The 20,099-nt window shown below is 36.6% G+C and overlaps 1 protein-coding gene across 1 annotated transcript; it reads right to left on the reverse strand.

Annotated features, from left to right (window-relative positions):
- Positions 1-14,410: 14,410 nt before the first annotated feature.
- Positions 14,411-19,893, reverse strand: LOC137959922 (uncharacterized). Its single transcript, XM_068807342.1, has 4 exons — positions 19,810-19,893; positions 19,043-19,064; positions 15,285-15,467; positions 14,411-15,166 (listed from the first exon to the last, which is right to left on the reverse strand). Exons 2-4 carry the CDS (start codon positions 19,058-19,060, stop codon positions 15,050-15,052), a joined length of 318 nt encoding a protein of 105 aa, XP_068663443.1. The 5' UTR covers positions 19,061-19,064; positions 19,810-19,893; the 3' UTR covers positions 14,411-15,049.
- Between the last annotated feature and the right edge of the window lie 206 nt (positions 19,894-20,099).

Below are 20,099 nucleotides of genomic sequence, written 5' to 3' on the forward strand. Positions count from 1 at the left end.
TAATTTTAATGTGACAAAAATATTCAAGAAAAGGGGGAGCACAAAGATGAAGCTTTTGCTGTAAAGAAAATTGAAGACCAAGAATCCTAACTCGCAATAATAACTGTGGTAATTATTGGTGATACCTGACTCGGCTTGACTCGATTCTATTTCTTAGGCTAGATTATTATTTTGAGGTATTTGCAACATAGTTCTTGGCCAACATATTATTTGGTGCAGATACTCTTATCGGATTATTTCATGGGTCATTTTACAAGGATTTTTATTATTTTTGTTCATGTTATATGGGCCCAAGCCAATTTCAACAGTAGCTATTGTGTCTCTTTGGATGAGACCTTATTATTGAAGAAGTGGTGACCTCAGCATCCTATCTTCCTATTTAACTATTAACTATTGGTTATTTGACAACCTAACTCCTACCATCCTTTATTTGACTCTCACATACATCTTTGGGCCAACCTTTTGCATGTTGCTTCGGTTGGGAGTTTAAGTCTATTCATATATACATATGGGTGTTTTAAGTCCATTGAGACTTTTTTATGTACCCATGGGTCTTTTATTGTCGTCTTGTGAATGACAGACATTACCCATTTATCACATCTTTATTGCCGTCTTGTGAATGACAAGCATTTATCACGTATCACGTCACCGTCTTGTAAATGATAGGCATTTATCACCCATTTCTAGTTGTGAGAGTCGGTGCCCGGGTTGGGACACCGTGATGGAGGAGTTTATTACTACATATATGTTACCCCCCTTAATTGGAATTTATTACTGCTACCACTTGAGAGTCGTTGTCCTATGGAGGTACACGGTGATGGAGGAGGTTTATTACACTTCTGAGCATTGTATATAGACAATGTCATACGGCTTGGAGTGATTTTACTCTCACTTATCATATGCTAGTTGGGCCTCATGGAAGAGACCACCAACGTGAGGGGGAGTGTTGGAAGATATGGAGGATTGCCATTTTATACGAGAAGATCATATACATCATTTGCAACAAGTAGGAAGTTCATGATGTTTTCTCACCCCCAACTTGAGGGGGAGTGTTGGAAGATAGGCCCAAACCCACACGACCAAGGAAGGCCCACATATCCAAGTGTGTTGGAAGATAGACTCGAGCCCATAAGACCAAGGAAGCCCCACACATCCAAGAGATGTGGAAGATGGGTTCAAAGCCCATAGACCAAGGGAAGCCCTTGGCCCATACAATTATGGCATGATGAGTTCTTACAGAATAAGAAGTCTTAAAGAGCTAAAATTATTATGGAAGCAGGTCTCACAGAAGAATTTCAGTTTAAAAATATTTTAGTCATGTTAGTCTTCTAATTTTATTGGGTTATTTAATTATGCTTGGACTTATCTTTAAGTGTTAGAGTTTGGGTGTAATTGGGACAAAGGTAGTTTAATTGTAATTGGACTCTACTACTTTCCTCTATTATAAATAGAGGCTCATGTAATCTGATTATATTAAGTCAATGAAGTATTTCTCTTTTCCTTAAGTTCAACATGGTATCAGAGCAATTTCTGTGAGTTGACTCAGTCAACCCACAAAGGTAATGTGATCTTTTATGATTTATTATCTCTAATAGTTTAGGTTAGTGTTTATCTTTTTTTCAGTCCCTACACTAGTTATTTGCTTTACATTTTCGCCTCTATACTGAGCTTTTCATATTGCAAATTATATATTGACGAAAAGATATTCACGTCTACTTTCCAAAGAATTTTTTTTTCAATCAAAGTTATCTACAAAGATAAAACGATATTTTAAACAGGGAAAGGAAGATTGCAAAAGAGGTTCGAGCAGCTGCAGAAAAATTCAACTTCCGAACTATTTTATGCTATCAATAACAAGAGTTTATATGGAGAATTATATATCAAAAGAAATATCTGTAAATCTATTTTCTTACCTATTCAACGAATTCCCAATCTGACTTTTTTATATGGAGATATTGATCTTGGAAGAGTCAATGGTAATGCTGGTAAAAGGTGAATGAATACTTAGTTCGGCCAGATTACAGAGACTGAAATATATCATATTATATATATCTCAATAGAAGTATATTTTATGAAGAGAAGTTATACTTGGATGAAAGGTAATTAAGTCTATTTTAAAAAGGAGAAAGTTTAATACCAATCTGATCTATATTTAAGGATATATTCACATTAGAAGAATCAAAGGTCATGCTGGTACCATTTTGAATAGAAAAATTCGAATTTAAGCCTAATTATTTCATGTGTCCTTATTACTATTAAGTACTTTCATTATTTACCGGTTATCTACTACTAGACTATTGCAAATTTTTTACATGTCATTTGGGCATTAGCCCATTTTCGCTACTACTATTGTGTCTCTTTGACTGAGATATTATTATGAAAGAAGGACTCCTCGGTTGCTATCTATTGTCAACATTGGTTATCCTAATGAATATTTGAATAAAGAACATTGTGGCTCTATCATCTTATATTCCTTTGATTCCCATTATCATGTTATTGTTATTGTTATTACTACATCTATGTTATTTAGTTCAAGTTGGGATCACTGCCATTACCTCCCAGCTTGAGGGGGAGAAGTAGAAGAAGAAGTATAAGAAAGAGGTATTTTATATATTGTGGTAATTTTAATGTGACAAAAATATTCAAGAAATGGGGAGCACAAAGATGAAGCTTTTGCAGTGAAGAAAATTGAAGACCAAGAATCCTAACTCGCAATAATAATTGTGGTAATTATTGGTGATACCTGACTTGGCTTGACTCGATTCTATTTCTCAGGCTGGATTATTATTTTGAGGTATTCACAACATAGTTCTAGGTCAACATATTATTTGGTGTAGATACTCTCATCGGATTATTTCATGGGTCCTTTTATAAGGATTTTTATTATTTTTGTTCATGTTATATGGGCCCAAGCCCATTTCAATAGTAGCTATTGTGTCTCTTTGGATGAGACCTTATTATTGAAGAAGTGGTGGCCTCAACATCCTATTTTCCTGTTTACCCATTACCTATTGGTTATTTGACAGCCTTACTCCTACCATCCTTTATTTGACTCTCACATACATCTTTGGGCAAACCTTTTGCATGTTGCTTCGGTTGGGAGTTTAAGTCCATACATATATACATATGGGTGTTTTAAGTCCATACATATATACATATGGGTGTTTTAAGTCCATTGAGATTTTTTATGTACCCATGGGTCTTTTATTGTTGTCTTTTAAATGACAGGCATTACCCACTTATCACGTTTTTTATCGTCGTCTTGTGAATGACAAACATTTATCATGTATCACGTCTCTGTCTTGTAAATGATAGGCATTTATCACCCATTTCTACCTGTGAGAGTCGGCGCCCGGGTTGGGATACCGTGATGGAGGAGCTTATTACTACATATATGTTACCCCCCTTAATTGGAATTTATTACTCCTACCACTTGAGAGTCGTTGTCCTGTGGAGGGACACGGTGATGGAGGAGGTTTATTACACTTCTAAGCATTGCATATAGACAATGTCATACGACTTGGAATGATTTTACTCTCACTTATCTTATGTCAGTTGGGCCTCATGGAAGAGACCACCAACGTGAGGGGGAGTGTTGGAAGATATGGAGGATTGCCATTTTATACGAGAAGATCCTATACATCATTTGAAACAAGTAGGAAGTTCATGATGTTCTCTCTCCCCCAACTTGAGGGGGAGTGTTGGAAGATAGGTCCAAGCCCACACGACCAAGGAAGACCTACATACCCAAGTGTGTTGGAAGATGGGCTCAAGCCCATAAGACCAAGGAAGGCCCACACATCCAAGAGATGTGGAAGATGGGTTCAAGGCCCATAGACCAAGGAGAAGCCCAATGCCCATACAATTATGGCATGATGAGTTCTTACACATGAAGAAGTCTTAAAGAGCTAAAATTATATGGAAGCAAGTCTCACAGAAGAGTTTCAGTTTAAAAGTGTTTTAGTCATGTTAGTCTTCTAATTATATTGGGTTATTTAATTATGCTTGGACTTATCTTTAAGTGTTAGAGTTTGGGTATAATTGGGCCAAAGGTAGTTTAATTGTAATTGGGCTCTACTACTTTCCTCTATTATAAATAGAGGTTCATGTACTCTGATTATATTAAGTCAATGAAGTATTTATCTTTTCCATAAATTCAACATGTCTACTTATGTCTTTTCTCATGTAAAGCTTGTAGCCCTAAAGGTGTTGTAGGCATTCTAGGCATTGTAAATTTCTCTAAAAAAATAATAAATAGAGGCCCTAGGCTTGGGGTAGATCATCAAGTCTCTCTCCCTTTCTCCAAATTCATCCAAGCTCTCTTAGCCTAAAGGCTCTCTCCCTTTTCTCTTTTTCTCCCTTCTTTACCAAAGTTCCCTCTCTTCTTCTCTTCTTCTCTTCTTCTCTCTCCCTCTTATTTTTTTCGAGAAGGGAGTCAACCTATGGTCAACAATCTGCCCCTTTTTTATGATGACAAAACCTAACTTTGAAAATTCTAAAACATACACAATCTAAGGTTGGAGCTAAGTCAAATGTGCAATTTTAGAATAGGCTCCCCCTTAAACTTTAAATATCTCTTTTTCATCATTTAGTTTTAAAGTTTTAACTTCTAGTGTGCCTAGTGGGTCTAAGTCTATCTTTTTCTCCCCCTTTTTTCATACTTAAAAAGATACTAAAAGGAGACATGTGAGTAATAAAAAAAGTTGGCTCAAGGCCATTTCGTATATATGTTCAATCTTTACAAACTGTGTACTAATTAAAAATGGTTAAAGGTAAATACATATGATGTATTAACACATGTAAGTACAAAATAGAGTCAAAAAGTCGCTCCTAAGGACTAGGAAGGTGCACCCATCTAAGAGGGTGGAGTAGAGCGAATAAGAATTTCTTGTAGCATACTCTCGAGTTGAAGTAGACCGGCTTGAATCTCTCTTTGATCAATCTTGAGCTGCTCTTGAGTTGCTATAATGGCGACTTGTGATGCATGAATGTCATCTACAACCTCCTCAAATGCAGTGAGTTTATCGGTGGAGGATGAGGCAGCTTCTTCCGTGGTTCTCCTCCTTCTCGCAAACCCATATTATTCAGCTTGCGCTTTTGGAGTCATCTCTTCACCGGAGCCAATAGTGTGGTGCCTCCTTGTGTATTAAGTCCTTTTACACCCATTGACCTCGCCACTTGGCAAAGCAAAAATTTCCAACTTTCCTCTCCCTGATGGACATCTTCTTCATCACAAAGATCAACTCCACACAGTCAGAGGATGGACATGATCTCTTGAGAAAGGGTAAACTATATGCTTTCAAGCTAGTGGCCATGTCCATCATTTTGCATGCCATGAAATACCCAAAATTCACTTGTACCTTTTGGGTAATCTCCCACATCCAGAAAATGTCAGCCGTGGAGAGTCGGGAATAAGTGCCCTTTCTTGGATTGAGGATGTGGGTGACAATCTTCATGATTACCCACTAGGCATCAAGAGGTCATTGATCTTGACCTCATAGTAACTCCTTGCTCTCTATCCAAATACACAAAGAGTTGCATCTTGAATGTATTGTGGGTAGTCCGAGTGAAGGTTGATTGGGCAGTTCTCCTTGATGTATCGCGTCATGCCCATGAATTTGGTGCCAAGAAGGTCGTTTAGCACTATGGACTGAATCGATATGGTTGTTTTCTTCATGTACGAGCTAATCTTTAAAGTATTGGGCCCGAGCTCTTCCACCTCAAGGTTGGAGTAGAAAACTTTTACAAGTAGAGGCTACACTAACTCTTCTCTTTCCAACAACCCTCTATAGTGTGTGAAAATTTCTTCAAAATCTTTTATTTATCTCTTAATAAACTCTACATCAATCTTGCTAGGTTCCACATTGATTTTTGGAGCGAAGCTTTGAAAATACTTACCCCATTGTTGTCGAGTGAGAAAGTGCTTGTGCCAATTCAGCATTTCTTCACATACTTCATGCTCTTTGACTAAGGTTTTCTTCTTTTCCATCATCTTTGTGTGAAACATTTTAATATTTAGATTTTTTTGAGATAAATGGTGAAAATAGAGGGTTTATCCTCAGATTTGGATGTGGAATACTTCAAAAATAAAAATGGAAGAGGATTGGGGGATCTAGAGCTATGAGATTTTTTTGGAAAAGGGTTTGGCAATGATATGGAGTGAAGATATTAGGGTTAAATTCATTTAAAACACTTGAACTTCTCATTTTATGCCGTGAATGATCGATCATTTTTGTGTCGATTGATCGATCAATCGCTTAAGTTGACCTTTTTATCAATGTGTGTTGATCGATCAATGCCCTATGTAGATTGATTGAAATGTAATATTTTGATTTGCACTTCACTAATAGGGCACTACTAAGGTGGCATTTGTTCTTTAACCTCATGTTTTTCAGCATAAGTAGATCAAGGGGGGTTGCTCATGCCTAGTTCTCTTCGAAGCATTGAGAACCAATCAAATCCTAATGGCTAATTGATTTTTTTGTAGCAACGAACTCAATTCTAATCACCTTGGTTTGAACCAATTATTTGATGAAATGATGCCTTATTTCTGTGTTTTGATCGAAAGTGGTGCACCGGGTTCTTACTTAGACTTATAGTGCTCATATTATCACAATGGACTGAAATTCTCTTTGCTCTAAGCCATAATATTCTAGTTGTTGTTTCATCCAAATAAGTTGAACAAAACAACTTCCACATGCAATGTATTCAGCTTAGGTGGTGGATAGTGCAACTGAGTGTTGTTTTTTGGAAAATCAAGAAACAAATATATTTCCAAGTAATTGGCAACTATCCCTTGTACTCTTTCTGTCAATTTTGCTACTGAAAAAATCAACAACGGAGTAACTACTAGATCAATGGCTGAACAATTTGACTATAAAAGACCTAAATTTGGTGTTCCAAGTAGATAACATAAAATTCTTTTCACTACCACTAAGTGAGCCTCTCTAGGATTGAAATCTAGTACATAGCATACTAAGAACATTATATCTAATTTGTTGGAAGACATCTCAAAGTGACATTAAGGTAAATACCTTCCCCACATCAAGGAGGTAGCAAAAGATGTAATTTAATGGTTTTCTCATAAGGATGACACATGGGAGTAATTAAAGAAGATGATGTATGTCTACTTATGTCTTTTCCTTTTGTGAGCTTGTAGTCCTAAGGGCATTGTACTCATTGTAAGCTTCCTTCCTCAACTATAAATAGAGACTCAAGGTATGGGGTAGATCATTAAGTCTCCCCTCTTCTCTCTCAAATTGGTCTTTAGACTTTTATCTCAAACCCTCTCTCTCTCTCTCTCTCTCTCTCTCTCTCTCTCTCTCTCTCTCTCTCTCTCTCTCTCTCTCTCTATCTCTCTCTCTCTCTCTCTCCATCTCCTTAGCCGTCCCTCTCTCTCCTTTCTCCTCTCTTCCTTCCTCCTCTCCTTTTCTTCTCCTCTTCTTCTTTCTCTCCTCTCTCACCCTCTTGGTCGTGGACCTTATCATGGGATCCTAAATCCAACATGGTGTTAAGGAATAGTCTCACATGGATTAATGAGATAAAATATTTTGAGCTTATTAGTTGGCAGAAGAGGTTTCCTAAGTGGCTAGTCATTTTGGGATGGGTCTTAGACCCAATTTAACATGGTATCAGACCAAACACTCGGTATCTGGGCCTCCACCCAAATTATCCATGTGCCTACACGTGAGGGGGGGGGGGGGGGGGGGGGGGGGGGGTGTTAAGGAATAGTCCCACATGGATTAGTGAGATAAAAGATCTTGAGTTTATTAGTTGGCAAAAGAGGTTTCCTAAGTGGCTAGTCATTTTGGGATTGGCCTTGGACCCAATTTAACAGGTATTAGAGCTATGGGTTTAGGATCCCGACATTAAGGTGGTGATTAAGTGAGTTTCATCAAGCATCATGTGGTTTTGTTGGTGAACCAAAGGCTCGACAAGCAAATATTATTTTTTTCTAGCTTTCATGAGATATTTTTTATAATCTCTTGATCTCAACAAGATATTTACTGGTTGATTCTTCTCTGGACAAAAGATAATTTTTCCATCTCATGCAATATTTCTTACGCTCGATTTACTTTGAATCACTCTAGAAAATTTTAAATCCTCGGTTTAAGCTTAGAAGTTTGATTTTTCTCTCCTAGAAAAACATATATTGGATGAAGATTTACTCGTCCTCTTGCCATATTTATGGATTATCATGATCAAAGAATGATTAAATTAATTCAAGACTGGCTTTTCTGGTTTTAAAAGAGATCGGTGAAGGCTGTTGTCTAATTTCTAAAAGGAGAATTTTTTTTTTTGAAAAGGTGCATGTCTTTTGAAAGGTTTTTGACCTTCCATTGGCTGTGTTGTCCTCTGGATTATCTTTCCTAAAAAATAAAGGAGAAAAGGTAAGATCAAGCTGTAATTTAATCACAAAGTTGGTGCTCTTTGTATAGAAGGAAAGTTTCCTTCTTCTAGAGCTGGACAAGAGGAAATTTGGAGAAAAAAAGTGTTGTGATTTCTCTTAAAAGCTTCCTATATTAGATTATTCTCTAGAATTTCTTTCCTAAATCATTTAAGGAAATAAGGAAGTCAAAGATTGTGATATTGTATTGATAGTTGGCACAAGTGACATATAAGGAAATTTTCATTCTTTAAGAAGATCCTCTAAGTTGTCCATGATACCTTGAGATTTTACTTGCCTTTATAATTTTTTATTAATTGAGAAAGACTTGGAATCAATATTATATTATTTTGATTAGCAAGTGGAGTCAAAATATCCTTGATTGCGTGCATGATTAAGGCCTTGGTTTGGTTTGGCTTAGTGTGTATTGTTGATTGCCTCAATTTGGCTCAGTTTGGCTTGTTTGGTTTCTTCTCTTTTATTATTGGTTGGTTAATATTGTGTATTGAATAATCATTAGTGATAGGTGAAGAATATGTGAATATGAGTGGTAAAAGTGACTTACTTAAGATTACCACTATACCCTTGAGAGGGTTATCAAATTACTTAAGTTAGGCTCAGTCGGGTTAAATGATTCCTTATCACTAGAGATCTCTCAGGACATTTGACTAAACCAAGTCCAGCCATAGATGAAGGTGATAGTTCCTATATTAAATGGCTCAAGAATGACACATTGGTCATTAGTTGGCTAATTAACAACATGGAGGAACATGCGGCAAGTAATGTGGTTCACCTTGAGACCACAAAATAAATTTGGGACACGTGTTCCAAGTTATACTATAATACTGTGAATTTACAGAAATTATATGATGTATTTCATAACATTTTTAATACAATACAAGGAGAGATCTTGCATGAGTACATGGCTAGGTTTAGAGGGCTGATTCAGGAGTGAAAAATTGCTCAACCCGATTCCACAGATATATCAGTTCAAGAAAAGCAACTGCTATTTGCTTGTCAAATATCAAGTCATATCTTGAAGTGGCCAAAACTCAACTCCTTAGCTCCTCCGCACTTCCATCATTTGATGACATAAGGGCAAAGTTGCTTCGGACACGAGATCCTTCCTCCACCTCTCATATTGAAGTATCATCTACTATGTACTCAGGAAATAGGGCGTGGTAGAAATTATAGAGGAGGTAAAGCAAGAGGTAGTAGAACTGGCTCTGGTTCTTCAAGGTTAGACAATCGGGTTTGCACTCACTATGATGGACTGAACCATTTGGTGGATACCTATTGGCAGCTTCATGGCAAACCAGACTAGGTCACTGACAACCAAGCCTCAGTGAAAAATGGGAAGTCAATCTGAGTCACAAAGAGGAAAGAAAATTGTTGGAAGATATGAATAAGTTGGAGGGTTATTGATGTAATTAGTTTATGTTTTTGTCTCGTATTCAGTCTGAATAGGGTGAAGGGTATAATTATAATATTAGTATTTTTAGCATCTATAAGTAAAGCTTAAGGGGGAGGGTTTGGACTAAGTCCATATTCTAATTCTTCCTCCTATTTTCTCTCCAACGTGTGCACTCTTCTCTCCTTTTCTCCTCTCTTCTTCTTCTTCTTCTTCTTCTTCTTCTTCTTTACCCAAGATGTAATCTATTGAGTCCTAAAAATAAACATGGTATAAAAAAAGTGATTTCAGGATTCCAGTTTGCTTCATCACTACTCGGATTATGAGACATGAAGATGATGATTTATGTTGAAGATTTCATAAGCATTTGTTTTTTTTAAGAAGACTACCTATGTTGATTTAGAAAGGATAAGTTCTTTTCCTCTTTACTTCTCTATGAAATAGTAGTTTGTTTGCATGCTGGTCTTTTGCACGGATTTCATGCATGTTTGTTGCCTTGTGTAAGTGTGCATGTCTACTGATCTATTGCTATGGAAGACTCTCTATAGCATACCCATGAGCTTAGTCCATTCTTCATCAGAAGATTCACCGATTGAAATTCTATTTGTCGAGAAGAGTCTCTCTTTATCTTATTGAAACATTACTACTAGAACGATTGAGGCATTCCAATCCAATTGAAAGCGAGGACTTACTATTGAGGTTTATTGACGGCTTCACTTTGTTACCTCCTATTTTATATGGAAAGGTTCATGTTTCTCTCATCTTCCTGTTGTTTTCAAGGAAGTGAGTTCCAAGCCTGATCACCCAAAGTGTGCCAGCCAGGCATCATCCACATCATGACAATGTGTTGTGCAAAACAAAGTGCTCATCTATTTTAAATGCTGCTTCTGTTGCAACAAGAAATCTGAAGGGGTTGGGCTTCAAGAGGTTTATCAAGATTAATGGCTAATTTTTCATTTTGGCTCCTAAAAATATTCTTATTAGACAAATATGTATCAATCAAGCAATCATGCATCCGCAATTACACAACAATTTTATAATGGTTCACAATTCTATATTAGATTACCAAGCCACTCCCAAGGTGTTTGCACATCAAAGTCACTATATTTAGTAGCCAAACGACATCTATAGCAAAGAACCTCCAAGGTTTAAATTATAGTATCTATCCACACTTGGGACTTGTGGTTAGCAACTAGACATGCAAGAATCTCTTACTTTACAATCAGTTCACATGTCTATGGATTGAATTTATAGATGCAAGAATCTCTTACTTTACAATAACTACTCAATGACACCTCTAGTTATGATTTTACAATAATATACACACACAAATACACTTAATCCTAGGTGATTCTACAAGAGTAATAACAACTCAAATTAATCTCAAATATGATTTCAAAGTAAAAGTACAATGAGATTTAAACTTAAATATAAGATTTTTTGAAAATTACTAAGAAATGCCCCAAATTAAGAGTTCATATTTGAAAGAATAACAATAGAAAACAACCCAAACATGAATGAAGTAAAACAAATAATTTCAAAGTATTGGGAGTGAAGTTCAACTAAGAAATTCCTAAATATAGTCAATAAATTTTAAAATCAAAGAACAATTTACTTAGCTTTCTTGAGACCTCTTGTTTTGGTTTCTTTCTTTCAAAATTGAAAGACAAGTCGTTTGGAAGGCTTGATGGAGCTTTAAAATGCTTTAGTTTGGTGTAGCAATGATTGTTTAATCATTTGGGCATGAAACTGTTTAAATATAAGTGAATGAAATGGTAAAAAAAAAAAAAACTAGCCATTTTCTTAAAAAAATGTCCTTTTGTCCTCTAACAAAATCAACCAAATTGAAGCTCAAAATCATGAAAAAATACTCAGTATTATTGTTTTGAGCTATTAATCACAATGGTAGGTCACAAACTCTAGAGACCTATAATGATTTAATCAAGGATTTGAATCTTCATCTACATCTTTTCTGGGATGAGTGTTTGAATGCCTTTAGATCATTTGGACGATCTTTAGTAATCACCTTTTCATTTTCTTTAATCATTCGGATGATGGGCTGGATGAATTTATGTTGTCTTTTCTCTCTTTGTCATCTGGACGATGTTTTCTGGTCATACAATTTACTTGGCAATGTTTTTTCTTTTTTTTAACCTTCTTTGGGATGCTCGTTCAGAGGTTTGGGTAAATGGATCCTAATTGAAAGCTTTCTCTCCTGATTTTCTAAACGATTGGTTGCATGTCGTCTAGATGGAGCGACGCCTCACCATTTATTATTTTGGATGTTATGGCCATTCGAACACTAACTTGGATGGTTTCTTCTTGAGTTTTTCAAATATTTTGGAGCTACTTGTTCAAAGGGCCATTCAGATGGGTGCTTTGTCTTGAACTATTGTCAGTTTTTTTCTATAGATTGTTTAGATGCTTTAGGTTGATTGAATGTTTGTGTTGCCAATTTTGTTATTAGGACTTAGTTGCCATTTAAGCTTGCTCAATGTACACAATTAGTTGCTAAATATTTGTTAACATCAAAATTTACCTGGGGGGAGGGGGGAGGGGGGAGGGGAACCTAGTGTTAGTGAAAGTGAATTTCATTAATATATTAAGATAGCTTACAGTTTAGTCTAAATTAATACAATAATTATGTGTGACAATTAACTAGTGCACTAATTAATTTTAAATTGATAAATAAAAAGTATTGAATATAATAAATAAATAAAATATTTTATTAATAACATAAGATAAATTTTATGTAGTATAAATTAATAATATATTTCCACAAAATTAAAAAAAAACATTATTTTAGCTAAAGATAAAAAATAGAATAATTAAACAAAAATACTTGATCAATTGCTTGCTTTAATAATATTTAAATTACCACTCTTAAATCACTAATTTAATATAGTAATAAAAATAATGAATATAATAATAATATAATATTTTATTAATAACATAAGATAGATTTTTATGGAGTATAAATTAATAATATATTTCCTCAAATTAAAAAATGACTAGTTTAATTAATTATAAAAAATAAAATAATTAAACAAAAATGCTTGACAATGAACCAAATTAATAATGAGTGAGAGCAAGATCGAGAAGGAGATGGGAGAGCAAGAGCACCGAGAGGACAGCGAAATCCACTTTCGTCAGGTGAGACGTGAATTCAAGTTGATGAACCAAGATTTCGGTGGGAATCCCGTTTCACCAATGCATTTGGGTCAAGTGATAGTGTAATCTAATTCACTTTCATTTGACCCAGAGGCGCACTAACATGTCCTAAAAGAAGTATTAAGACCAACAACAAAAGTGCTTCTATTGTATGAGTGCAAGTAGGAGCTCACCTAGCGACGGTCACCATGGTCATTCATTATTAGCAATAATAGATAAAAGCATGATGTTATGATGGATCCACTCGAAGTTGAGTTTGGCCGGCTGATTTTAGGGGGTTAGACTCAAATCCTTTTAGAATGTACAAGTTACTGCCAACTCATCTCAAGTCGTAATCAACTCGGACCCTAGTTTGGTCCTTGATCAAAGTTATAACACCCTAGACAATAGCAAAGCTCAATATATATATATATATATATATATAGATAGAGAGAGAGAGAGAGAGAGAGAGAGAGAGAGAGAGAGAGAGACCAATTAAATTCTCCAGTTTTCTATTTCTTTTCTTTCCTTTTTGAATTCTCTCTTTTAAAAAAAATGTTATAACTAAGAGGAAACTCACTTTCTTTCTTATTTTCTTATTTTTTTTTAGGATTCTTGGCTTCCAAAACGAACTTTCTCCCCATTTCTTTTCTTCTAAATTTCATTGTTTTAAGAGAAGAAAAGCTATAGCTAAGAGAGAAACTTACTTTATCTCCTATTTACTTTTTTAAGATTTTTTGCTTCCAAACAGCAGAAATAAACTCTTTCCCCACTTTTCTTTTTCTTAGTTTTCTATCTAAACTTTCATCATGTTAAGAGAGAACATGCTACAACTGAAAAAGAAATTCACTCCTATTTGCTTTTCTTTTAGGATTTTTTCCTTCTCAACAAAAAACTATGACTTCCCTCCCCATTTTTTTCCTTCTATGTCTATTTAACCAAACGCACACCTTGTGATCAAGACTAAACTTTCTTTAATAATGAGGACCACATAAGATTAACCCCAGAATCCAACAGCCTACTATAATAACACGTTAAATTGAGTGCAAGAAATCCTTCTTTATAAGAGACCTTTGATAAAAAAAGATAGGTGAAAACCATCAGATCTTTGCACTTTCTAAGCCCGGATCAACCAATATGGTGATTAAACTGGCAATATTAAACCTGCAATGTCAATTGGCTGGCTTATTACCTATTTAAACCAAGAGAGGCATTGGATCTAATTGAAACGCCTTCAATTAGCAGATTCCCCATATGAGTTTTATAACACGGTGGGGCTGTCACTACTCAAGAAGTCGTCCTTAACTGATTAGACCTGTTTTATAATTCGAACCAGTTGAATTGATCCATCGGTAAGGATTCAAAGTGAACCTAATATATGCATATGTAAATATCGAACTGAACATAAGAGGGCACTATTTTATATCTAAACAATAAAAGATAAATGATATAAATTTAGGTGGAGTACCATTTTAGATCAACCACTGGGTTAAACACATTCTAATCAGTTTAGACCGCAACCAGCCATCCTGATATGATGGCCACTTGGGTTAATAGAACATTGAATTCCACTACGATACATTAACTAATGCACGGATAATCTGAGGCAACCGTCCATTTCCAACGACAAATTGACAACCATTTTCCTAAATCTATCACACAAGCAGCCTAAGGTTATCAATTACCACATTGTCAAAGGCCAGCATTACCAACAGGTAATAGATACCAAATCATAAATACCCTGCTCATTTAACCGATTCAGTCATGTATCACTTGGCCAGAACATTTACTTATCACTTGGCTGGAATACATCCTTGGATGGATGCGCCTTTGAGCTGCTATCTGAACCATCTTGATGAAGCAATGAAGATTGCAAGTCTATGATTTCTCGTAATTTCCCTTCACAAGAGACTCGAGGGTAACATCAAGTGCCAGTACATACAGTATCGATCTACCAACTACAATGGATTCATAGTACATACAGGATGATGGAGAAACTTGAAATGCCTCTAATCCTAATCTTGGGTATCCTCTTGTATCAAAAAGCTTCCCTTAGGATCACGGCCCTAACAGGAACCCGATCTGCACCAAATGTTAGATTCTCATTTTGGATTCCTAAGAACAATGATAACAGAGTCTCCTCGAAGGAACATTTTACTGATGAATCTATCCTTGTTAACGGGAAGAGCTTTCTTTTTTCCTTTACCTGTCTTCGGAACCTGAAAAAAATTAATAATAAAATAAAATATACTAAAATAATAAAAAGGTTAAGAGCTGAGGTTGATTTGGCAAATATTATCAAATAAGAAAGACATGGTTGAGTTTTTCTGCCCTTACCTCTGTCCACATTTCCCTGACATTTTCCAGTACCATATTGCAGTGTCGATCAAAGGCTCTCACATGGCCAAGAAGCTTCTTATTGTTCCGGCAATTCACTAGCACTTGGGTGTTGTTTTTCACGCTCAACATTAAGACAGACAGTGGACCAGTGCTAAATTCCTCTTCTTCCTTCTTGCCAGCCTGTCATGTAGATGATAAATACATTGGATGATAGAGTAAGATATTCATTTGAAATCACATTCCATGAACCCCCCAGACGCGCGATAGACTTTTGTGTCATATTCGATATACACACTTGTCACAATTTTTTTAGGACAAAAAGAAGAAAAAAATCATTAATAGGGCCTAAAAAGGGCAATAGGTGAAAGAGAGTGACAAAATACAAGCACAAGGAGAAACAAGGAAGGTATGAAACAGGAGTTACGAGGCAGTCAAAGAAAAAACCAAAACAGATAACTCGAAGAATCATATAAAGAGGGAAGTGCCCAAAGTGAGCTGCTGGCAGCAAACTCCCTCCCTAGCTAAGCTATCGACCATCCCATTGGCACTCCGGAGGACATCCTACTAATGGATGGACCTGGATCTACTCATGTCCTCAATCTTGTCAATGTACTCCATGAATTGACTTGTCACAGAATTTTAGGCGTTAGTATTGTTTAAATGATTCAAATACAAAGATGAACACAAAATGGAACTTTGTAACCGCATTAACATTCCAATTGTTTCTTCAAATGTTTAATTCTATTTCAGAATGATTAGTAATACTTTCTATACATTAGTTTTTGAATAAAATGAGTAAGACATGCAAGAGCAAACAAATGCATTAGATGAAGAATCACAGCAACCACATTAGACCCTATGAAATAAGTTGTACTTCCAAGTACCAAAGAATGGAAGTATAGAATTTTCAAAAAGACAACACCTTGCTAGACAACACGAAGACTGACTACCCTGCCGAACTCTCGTTCCTGGCGAGCACCAGACAACACTACCGAAGTCGACTGATGACCTACCTGCGCTCTGATCTCACCTCATTGCCACAATGTAGATGATGCTGCGAGGACTTCCCGGCCTGGCTTTTCGCGTGACGCTCCGAGGACCAAGGACGACCATATCGACGCCAACTGGACCATCGTCCACCAACGACAGTCTCAACACCAACATTCCCGTGACTTAGCGGTGCCCTTTTTCGATCCGTGTATGGCCCCACCACACTGTCGATCGCTCGAGTGGCTCTATGTGCCACTCCCTGCATTCGGGTGACGGCATGTGGGGCTTGTTGTGCCTTCATCACCAAACCGATTGTGGCGTGTGCCTCATTCATCTCCCATTCACGGAAGCTACCAAAGTTGATCACGACTCCCTGCTGAGGTCCAAAGAGCTCTGGTCTAGACCTTGGAGATTCAGTTTTCTCACCGTCCACCAGAGAAACGCTGCCAATTACAGCATTGTCCAGTACAGGGAACAAACCACCATTGCTCGCATTACCATTCTGGAGGACAAAAATATCTCCTTTGGCTGGACCCAATTTATCCAATGCCTTTGGCACTTCGTCCCATCCCTGTTGCCAGCAAGCACCCAACCCCCACCCTATAATCGATTACCCCTCGCTTCTACCCAATCTAACGATCTCAAAACCCATCATTGTTGCGGCCTACTTCATCCCACCTCATGTCCCAGCTCCCCCACCCTTTTCATCCCCACAAAACTTGAATCGCCAACCTTTGACGGCCTCTGGCCGGGACCACCTAGCCATCACGGCCCTCCCACACCTCCTTTGCACTGGCCTCAACAGACTAGAATGCACAGCTTTGGTTGCATTGAACACCTCACCTGTCGACAGCTTAACCATCTCCCATTGGTTCTCTCAACAACTGCACCTCGACTACAGACTACCATCCACTTACCTCTGTCCTAGTGAGTGGATGGTAGTGGTAGCATTGCAAGGATGAAGGTCAAGCTAGTCGCAAAAGGATATACCTAGTGTTATAGTATTGATTATGAGGAGACATTCTCGTCATTGGCCAAACTTAATTCGGTACATATTCTAATATCTTTTGCTATAAATTTTAAACGATCTCTCCATCAACTCGATTTCAAGAATATCTTCCTTAATGGAGAGCTTCAAGAAGAGGTGCATATGGATCAACAACCTAGTTTTGTGGTTGAGGATTTGGTATGCAAACTGAAGAAATCCTTGTATGGGTAAAAATAGTCACTTGGAGCCTGGTTTGGTAAATTAGTAAACTGGTAGTTCGGTTTGGTTTTAATAGACATGTTGTGGATCATTTTGTTTTTGTGAAGCATATTGACAAGAGAGTGATACTTATGGCAATGTAGGTAGTTGACATTATTTTGATAGGAAATAATCTGAAAGATGAAGACTTAGGGCTACTTAAATACTTCCTTCAAATTGAAGTGCTATAGTGCAAGTAAGGAATTATTTTGTCTTAGGGAAATCTGCACTCTAACTGCTCAAAGAGACAGGTTGGATGTCAGCCTATAGACACTCTAATAGACACAAATGTGAAGTTATGTAGTGGTTCCGATGAAGATGTGGATGTTAGAAGGTTTCAAAGACTGGTAGGTAAGTTAATTTACCTCACTGTGACCAGACCCAACATTTAATTTGTTGCGAGCGTTATCAATAAATATATGCACAGAAATGACAACAAATCTATCTTGGGCTTTTGTAATTTTTTTGTTGGTATTCTAGTGACTTGGAGAAGCAAGCAAAAGAAATGTGTTGTCTAATCTAGTGCAGAAGTAGAAATAGAGCAATAGCACATGCAGTCCATGAAATTTTATGGATAAAATCTTCTCAATAAAGTCAGGTTTCATAAAGACGCATCAATGAAACTTCATTGTAACAATCAAGTAGCCATACACATTGCCTCAAATCTACTCTTTCATGAAAGAGCGAAACATTTTGAGATTGATTGTCATTTCATCTGGGAGAAATTACAATATAGAATTATGTGCATGGAACATGTCTCTTCTCAACGTCAGGTTATTGATATCTTTACTAAGGTAACTGCAGCAGAATTCCTTCGTTTTACTTGTTCTAAGTTGTATGTGTGTGATGTATATGCACTAGCTTGTATTTACCCGTCTTATTCCAGCTTATGTAGAGGGGCAATCTTGTAATTTCATATTTACTTAAAGTTATAAATATAAGGCTAAAGGAGAGGCAACAAGATCATAAGCTCTTATCCGAATCTTCATTCTTTTCTCTCAGTTTCTATTCCCTTGTTTCAACTCTTCCTTCCTCTTCTTTTCTCTGTCTCTCCACTTCCTCTTCTTTTCTCTGTCTCTCCACTTCCTCTTCCATCCTTCTTCTTCTTCCACACTTCTAACTAAGAGAATCCTCAAAGGTTGTTTCACGGAAAACTAGAATGTAACAATGGCCAAGAACGATAGCAAAGGAAGTTTGATACGATATCATGGCCAGATTCATATGTTAAAGCACACATGCTATGCAAGTAAAACGAAAAAACTGAAGTGATGACAACATGTAGGTCTAACTAGAGAGCAAGAAAGGTCTCCAAAGAAAATAAAAGTGAAATCATGTTTAAATTCAGCCATGAAAAAAGTTCTGTTAGAAGAAGCATACAATGTTCTTCTCTTTCTTGCTGTTATAAAGCATCCTCTCTGTTTTAACAATCGAAACAGTTTCCTTCTAATTTTCTACTATGTAATGAAAGGAATGTTTAATTAAGAGAATATGCAGTACAAAAAGATAAGGGAAAACTTACATTTGCATCCACATCCATTTTCCTGCGACAGAAACAAATACAGTTCACTAGTTAAACTTTTCATTCGGCATGCATCAGAAACAAACAATTGAAGCCATACAAAATAAGTAAATAAACAATTGAGTGTAGATGAACTGTCTGCAAAACAAAAGAGGAGAGATCCTGTGTCTGCATAACAAATTACAGCACAAGATCAATGAATGAGCAACTAGATGTGGGAACTACATTGGCGTGCACATTGCATATGCCAGCAGAAGTGCATTGCACTGTACATAAAAGTAAGTACGAAGCTTAACGTCCACTGCCGGAAAAGACATGGTTTAGGTTTCAACCTACTTGAAAGCATTTGATCTACAAAACTCAGTCTCTTCTCATCTACTTCGTCGTTTATCCATGCGAGAGAAAAAAAATGAAAGCCAAAATCTAAAAACCTACTCCTAATTTTAGTCAAACTGTCTTACAACAAGAATTGTAACTTTCATTTCTAAGTCTCTTTCAGGTTAACATCGCGGAGTATTCCCGGTATTTAGTGAATTCGAAGAAAATGAACATGAGAGGTGTCACACTTTCAATCATTGCAAGATAAAAACTACATCGGTCTATAACCAAAGAAAGGTGCAATTAAACTCCCAATACACGCATAAATATCGCAAAGATAGAATTTGCACAAAATGCCTTTATACTAAAAAATTAAACAGAAATGCTAACAACATGTGCGGCTAATTGTTGTGGCAGAGCTCGAGAAGAATGAGAGTAACAAAACTTACTATTAATCAGCGTTTTCAGAGGACGAAACCGCAGAATTTTTGCAGAAGGAGGAGAGCCTGGGCTTAGGTCACTAGGGCATGCGAAGTTATTTATTTCAGTTCTCTATAGACGGATGGACCAATAAATGAACCGGCTTAAGGTGGCTCGGCCTAGACCCGGAGGTTTCTTCATGTGAAATTAATAAGGCCGGTTCGGTCTGCATAGTGAGGCAGTTACTAGTTATTAGTTTAGTACTTTGTCATATTTTATATTTCCTAGTTCCCATGCGCTGATACATCTCAATTCTCGA

Source organism: Aristolochia californica, unplaced genomic scaffold, assembly GCF_029961685.1.
Source record: "Aristolochia californica isolate CCGP_79_NKW_82.1479 unplaced genomic scaffold, dmAriCali1.0.hap1 SCAF_3, whole genome shotgun sequence".
Classification (NCBI taxonomy): Eukaryota; Viridiplantae; Streptophyta; class Magnoliopsida; order Piperales; family Aristolochiaceae; genus Aristolochia; species Aristolochia californica.